Source organism: Ostrinia furnacalis, unplaced genomic scaffold (genome assembly GCF_004193835.3).
Source record: "Ostrinia furnacalis isolate ACB-3 unplaced genomic scaffold, ASM419383v2 OfSCF1132, whole genome shotgun sequence".
NCBI classification, from domain to species: domain Eukaryota; kingdom Metazoa; phylum Arthropoda; class Insecta; order Lepidoptera; family Crambidae; genus Ostrinia; species Ostrinia furnacalis.
In genome coordinates this window covers 22,799-29,797 of record NW_021131371.1, presented here as the reverse complement: position 1 = coordinate 29,797, position 6,999 = coordinate 22,799, and the positions used below count along the sequence as shown (strand labels likewise).

Sequence of the window (6,999 nt, the reverse complement as noted above, 5' to 3'; positions counted from 1 at the left end):
GAAAATTTGAGAAGTACATTATTGCACTAAGCTGCAGGAAAAAGAATTCGGCACCCCAATGTTATAGAGAGAACCAACAAATCACCCTAATGACTGTTACTTCTGTCTCACTGAAACTACAGGTTTTAACAACAAAAACCAAGAACATACAATATCCTGATGTTGCATCAGTCACAAAACCTGTGCTGCAATCTGAAGGAGTTCTTTATCCGTCATTACCCGTAATTCCAGTAAGGGAAAGATGCTTGGTATTCATTTAAAGCAGTAGTGAAAAGTTTCCTGGGAAACTATAAATTTATCTGAGAATTATGCAGAAATTGTTTCCAAATTATTGAGGAATTACCAAAGAATGGGTGTGAATAAGTCGTTAAAAATTCATTTTTTACATTCTCACCTCAATTTTTTTCCTGAGAACCTGGGAAGCGTGAGTGTTAAGCATGGCGAAAGTTTTCACCAGGATTTGAAGGTTTTTGAGGAAAGATACCAAGGAATTTGGGTTAAAAATGTGTTAGCGGATTGCTGTTGATCTATAATAAGGGAAACTGATACTAATTAGTATAAAAGTAGGAGTAAAACGACTCATTTTTGGTTGTTTTTAGAGATAAATGTATAAAAATGATAAAAATTAATATAATCAATATTCACAAAATTTGACGTCCTAAATTTTTTCTAAGTTAAGTTTTTAAGTAAGGGTTAATAACTCTAACGATACATATCAGTTTCATCTCTGGGTAAAAAACCTTGTAAACTAGTGTTATTATGATTGATAAACTAAAACCTTCTTGTTGGTTCAACCTGCCATTAAATAAAAAAAACTATTGTCAATTGGTCAATGTCATAATTGCATTGCACTGATGGGATATAAAAATAAACAAGCAAAACCTTATTCGTCAGCAAACGTCATATTTATTTAAATGTTAGCAGCACTGTTTCTTGCACTGTTATGTTGGCAGGTTTGACTCTTTGGTGCAAGCGAAAACCGACACTAAGGTGACGAACCTTTTCATTCCGCGACTGTACATTCACAGTGGCCGCTCACTAGAAAACGGATATAAACATACTTAAATACATTTTTTTTGTAAATACATACTTATTATACATATTAACACCCAGATCCATCACAGAAATTAAAATTGAACCAAACCCAAACTTGATGCGATTGTGTCGTTTTATTGCGAATTACCTTCCAGCTCCATCATCAGACCCTGATTACTATACAATATGTAACGGAAACACCGTCCGATCCATTAAGGTGTTAATAGGTATCGAGTTAAGATTCCATTTGTGTAATAATTTTCATAAAATATTATTAAAAAAATACCCCATGAAAAATAAATACAAAATTTACAAAAATAAAAAAGCTTACATGGCAACCCGAACGGCAGTGTAGAGGCACAAAATATAACAGAAGGTAAACTTCATACTAAACGCGCTCGAGCCACGCACACATAGACACCGCTCACGTACGCGTTATCAAGACTGTCTTGGACGAATGCGAGCCGCGACTGCGTTCGCTTGAGTGACGCTGCTCACGCGTTTGTGAAATTATTTTGTTTGTGCGAAAATGAATGAACAACAAAAAAGGGGTATTATAACATTTGTTAATTAGAAGTAGCTTACACTCAACATTGAAAACTAAATTTTCGTTTTATAAACTACCAGTTGATTCCGGGAGGTAAGTAAGGTATTTATTTGTATTTCAATAGTTCGTTTAACGTAGATAAATTGAAATCCAACTCATTATTAGGAATATCGAATTGTTTTAAAGAGGTTTTAGGAATTATTGGATAATAGTGTCAACCACTCAACTACATACTACTTCCTTCTCGTGTATTTGTTTGCAAACTATTACTATAATAACGTACTAAACATAACTACATAATTATACGTGGATATCTGTTATTGTCTTTCCTCCATAGTATTAAGAGTTTCATTTTTCTATCATAACGAAATAAACGCAACACATGAGAAGACAACCCTAGCGCGACGGCCGAGCGTGTGAGCGAGCGAGGTATGCAAAGCGAAGTACATACCTACATGAGTTTACCTTCTGTTATATTTTGTGGTAGAGGGTACGCGGGAGGGGTAGAGATGCGCCGGCACGAGTAGCGACGTCATAAGGTCATGACCCCCAGCGTCTTAAAGAAAGCCGCGCGGCGACAGAGTGTTAACGCTTTTTGAAAAATTCCCCGTTGTAGGGTAAATCATTGCTAAACTTATTGACTTTAAAAATTGATAAAAAAATTGTTTTTATTAATAACGTAATTTTGATACTAGTTTTGGTAATGTTGTTAAAGCTACTTTATGACCCTTTTGGATCGGACGGTGTTTTTGTTACATATTGTATAGAATTAAAGTACTCATCAATACAAAACTAACGAGCCCAAACTCGATGGATTTAAGTCGTTTTATTATAGAGTTCCTATGGCCACCTTCCAGCTCCATCATCAGATCAGCTCCATGTCATCATAATATTGCATGGTCATCCAAATCGCATGTGTATGCGAAATTTCAGCTTAATCGGTTGCCCGGAAGTGGGTCTTAATTCGGCTTGCAAGATTCCACCCATACAAATATGTGCCAGTCACTGTAATATGACGTCACGCGCATTAAATGGCGGGCCGGCCGCCGCCCGCACTTTTAAAATTCAATATCTTGGAAACTGATTGACGTATCGAAATAATTCTTTCACGTGTATTTTTTATTTTTAACAGAGAATACAGAAAGCTAAAAAACAAAATTAGTGAACATTCTTCATTCGGCTGTCAGCGCTGACGGTCAGCGTGACTCTAAAACCAGCCTAACAGGTTGAAGTTGTCATTCACATCAGCATTCTCCACAGGAACATGTGACAAACAAAGAGAAGAAGTTCAACATCCTCAACCAACTGTCTCGCCTGTTCGCGGGCCCCTGGGCCTCGTGCCAGATGTGTGGTGTGTTATTACTGCATATGCAGGGCCACCCCGCGCTCGCGGCGTATACCTTCGATTTGTTCCCGCACCGGAGCTCGCAGAAGTAAGTCGCAGCAACCCTAGCATAAGCAAGAAGTGCGTTGTTTTGGTAGTTTTATTGCTAGACTTTTCCCGCGCTTTAGCTCGCAGAAGTAAGTCACCCAAGACAGTTACCCTACCTCTAGCTAGGAATAGCTGGATACGTGTCGCGAGTAGCAAGTATTGCGTAGTTTCGATGGTATCGTAGCTAGACTTTTCTCGACCGGAGGCTCCATAAAATGCCCGGGACTAACTGCTTCCTTGTCCAATAGTATTGTCGCTGGATTATTCCCGCGCTGGAACATCAAGAAGCAGGTCGCGGAAGCCCTAGCCACTTGTCCCACCTCTTGCTAGAAACTGGATACGAGTTCCCGATAAGAAGTAAATCGCAGTAGCCCTAGACACTATCCCCAGTGCCCACCTCTAGCTAGACTCTAAATACGAGTTCGTGAGCTGCGAGAAGCGTGTAGTTATGACAGTTTTTTCGTTGGAATAAAGCGATTGTGCGAGTTAGAGATGTTGCTCGATAGCTGATTGACAGTCTAGCGATTGGTGGAATATTGATACTATCCTGAGCCAGCTTTCTCGCCTGTTCGCGGGCCCCTGGGCCCCGTGCCAGATGTGTGGTGTGTTATTACTGCACATGCAGGGCCACCCCGCGCTCGCTGCGTATACCTTCGATTTGTTCCCGCACCGGAGCTCGCAGAAGTAAGTGGCAGCAGCCCTAGCATAAGCAAGAAGTGCGTTGTTTAGTTTTGTCGCTAGACTTTAGATCGCGCGCTTTAGCTCGCAGAAGTAAGTCACCCAAGACAGTTACCCTACCTCTAGCTAGGAAATGGATACGTGTCGCGAGTAGCAAGTAGTGCGTAGTTTCGATGGTATCGTAGCTAGACTTTTCTCGACCGGAAGCTCCATAAAATGCCCGGGCCTTACTGCTTCCTTATCTAATAGTATTGTCGCTGGATTGTTCCCGCGCTGGAACATCAAGAAGCAGGTCGCGGGAGCCCTAGCCACTTGTCCCACCTCTTGCTAGAAACTGGATACGAGTTCCCGAGAAGAAGTAAGTCGCAGGAGCCCTAGCGAGTATTAGAGCTAAAACAGTCGCGAGACGCAAGAAGTTCGTAGTTCCCAATATTGTCGCTAGATTAGGATTAGTTCCAAATCTAGTATCCAGTATAACCGTTCGTTCGTTTCAGCCAAATGACGTCCACTGCTGGACAAAGGCCTCCCCCAAGGTTTTCCACAATGAACGGTCCTGCGCTGCCCAGTATAGTATCCAGAACAAATCTAGCGACAAGTAGTTCTATCGCTTAACTCAGGCACTGCCCGAGGTATGGGAGCGGCACAGGAGGGTGTTCTTTTTACGTCAAATGTCATCGGGACTTCAGATTTGTATGCTCTGTCATGTCATAATATGACATGACATATTATGTCAAAATCAAAACTCCCACGCCGCTCCCATGCCTCAGGCACTGCCTGATACGATGTACGACTATTTACACCATTCGCTCAGGGTAAACAACTACCGATGGTGTTAGAGACCCTTATCTATACGATTAAGACTCAATGTCACAATTTTATTCTATTGCTAACTTAATGACATGACACTTACGAATCCTAAAACTTTTAGGACAACAGACGCCTCACCAGTCACTGCAGAGACCACACGACCTGAAAAATCAACATCAGTTCCTCAAGCGACACCATTAGCGACCGCTGACGCTCCAGCTGACATCGTGACGATTCTCACCGACACCGCCGCGCCTCAAGCGGCTACGGACTACGAAGCTGACCATTCGTCGAGGTTTGTGAATGCTAGAATTGATTTTAAGGGAATGTACGTGATCAAATTACGTTGATTTAAATAAATAAAATATGTACATCTAACGCCGGGTACGGACGAGTGTAATACGTAATGGAATGTATCGTGTAATGTAATGGAAATAGTACGGGCAGCACTTTACATGTAACGCTCATAGTGCCACGCGTAGAATTCGTGTTACATTACACTGTGGATTAATTACATTACACCCGTCTGGATCCGGCTTAATAAGACTGATTCGTAACTCAGGTGCCGATATTTTGAATTCTTACCAAAAGGAATAATCTTAAAAATATTGTTTACAGTGATGAAGAAGATATTGAAATGCCTCCTGATAGTGAAGCGCCAATACAAACTGCCGTAGAAGACAACTTGAGTACTACCCCTTGCACTAAAGTGGTAAGATTACATGACATTCATCATTTTCTTTATTTTGTGCAGGTATATTATGGAAAATAAATCATAACATAAAAGTTCCCCCAAATTAAATAGGTACATGGGTCTCAATCTCAATCTTTTTTTTTTATTTATTTAAATAATTTTCTTTTTTTTTTGGCAGGAGCCGCCCTCCGAACCGGACTTCTTACCACAGATCACGTGCAAATCAGAACCTGAGGATTCCGACGCCTCGGAAAGGTCAATGATTATTATGTTTGAAGACGAGACCATCAAATCAGAAATCCCGGAGTGGACGAGAGACGAAGACAAACTCATCCTTGAAATGCTGAAAATCAACCTCACAAAAGAAGAGAGAAAAGATACCAACAAAACTATTTTAGAAACCCTCGATGAGAAGAACGTGTTAGAAGTGTTGACTGAAAGCTTAACGAATAAGTCGTACCAAGATGTAAAGGAAAGAATGATGTATTTATTGAAACTTCTTGTGCTAAGTGAATCTTAGGTGGTTATCCCGTTATTTATTAAACTATTTTCTTAATTTGCGTGTGTTATTCTGTAACATTGCATAATTTAATTGCTTAGGGAGGGCAATATCACTACATACATGCAAATTATTACAAGTCTGACAGATTGGAGAATGGGTTTCCATTGGTTTCCATCTCCTCCAATAGCATTCTCGATGGCAGAACCATTCAAGTGGCTGAATATGCTTACGACCGTGCTACAAACATTAAAAAAAATATCCGATTGGGAGGATCTGTGCTTCTGTGCTGTGGGATTTCCGAACGAAAATTCAAACGTCAAAATACGCTTGCAAAGTGTTTTCTTGGTTGTTGTTTCTATTTCAAAAAAAAATAGTTTTTTTCGCCATGGCGCGCAATTGCAATGAAAATGACGATGAAAAAATCGATCCTGCGTCTGTTACTTCCAACGTCAAGAGTACGATCAAGCAGGTTAGTGAGTGAAAAGTTAAATTTAATTTGTTTGATATTTTTTCATTATTTCGACAGAGGACCATTGATATAATTTAAATTACTGCTTAAATAGTGAATAAAAATTCATACTGAAGTATTCCTTCTACCTTTTCAAAGATTCTTTACATGTTCATTCAGTTCAATTCGGATCTAGTTAGATCAAGCAAATCCATATACTCTGAGTGATCTTACTTTGCAGGACATAATAAAAGATCTACTAAACGGGTCCTTCCAAGACAACAAAACTAAACTAGGCAATGATGCCTTATCATTGGTCGTTGAAGTGGCAAAGTGCCTGGTGACGGAGACTTGCCTCAGGGCATCCAGTCAAGCCCTGCGAGAGAGCTGTGACCGAGTAGACCTTGAACACGTAGAGAAGTGCCTTCCACAACTTGTAAGTAAACAAAATAAATATATAAATTAAAAAAAAGATTACAACTATAAGTTTTGCTAGTGGTCCCCAACCTAGGTTACTTCTGTCTCTTAGGGACTCAAGTTTCAATACTCAATAAAATGAAGGCTAGGGGAGAAGGGGCATTTTATGTTCTTTGATATTTAGAAGGACTGTTTTACAATGAAATATAATAAATAAAATAAGGGCTTCCTGGGAATATTGATAATTTGGTTTTGAGTGTTATAAATAGTACACTCTTTATAAAAAATGATTTTTCATCAAGTGAGCTTTTAAATAGCATTAATTTTTGTTTCCAGATGCTAGATTTCCCATAAGCTTTACCGCCCAAATGCCTTGTGGAACAATAAACCTGGAATGTGCTCTGGGTGCTATATGTTTAAGAAAAATGGAGTTCCAGTA

General features: G+C 39.8%; 2 protein-coding genes across 2 annotated transcripts; both read left to right on the top strand.

The window, feature by feature from the left end:
• Nucleotides 1-2,813: 2,813 nt before the first annotated feature.
• LOC114351384 (uncharacterized) lies at nt 2,814-5,749 on the top strand. Its single transcript, XM_028302576.1, has 4 exons — nt 2,814-3,015; nt 4,621-4,794; nt 5,118-5,211; nt 5,372-5,749. The coding sequence occupies exons 1-4, from the start codon at nt 2,927-2,929 to the stop codon at nt 5,711-5,713; spliced, it is 699 nt and encodes a 232-aa protein (XP_028158377.1). The 5' UTR covers nt 2,814-2,926; the 3' UTR covers nt 5,714-5,749.
• Nucleotides 5,750-5,993: 244 nt separating this feature from the next.
• MHF2 (centromere protein X-like) lies at nt 5,994-6,941 on the top strand. The gene is made up of 3 exons (XM_028302574.1): nt 5,994-6,164; nt 6,385-6,579; nt 6,897-6,941. Exons 1-3 carry the CDS (start codon nt 6,081-6,083, stop codon nt 6,912-6,914), a joined length of 297 nt encoding a protein of 98 aa, XP_028158375.1. The 5' UTR covers nt 5,994-6,080; the 3' UTR covers nt 6,915-6,941.
• The last annotated feature ends 58 nt before the right edge of the window (nt 6,942-6,999 follow it).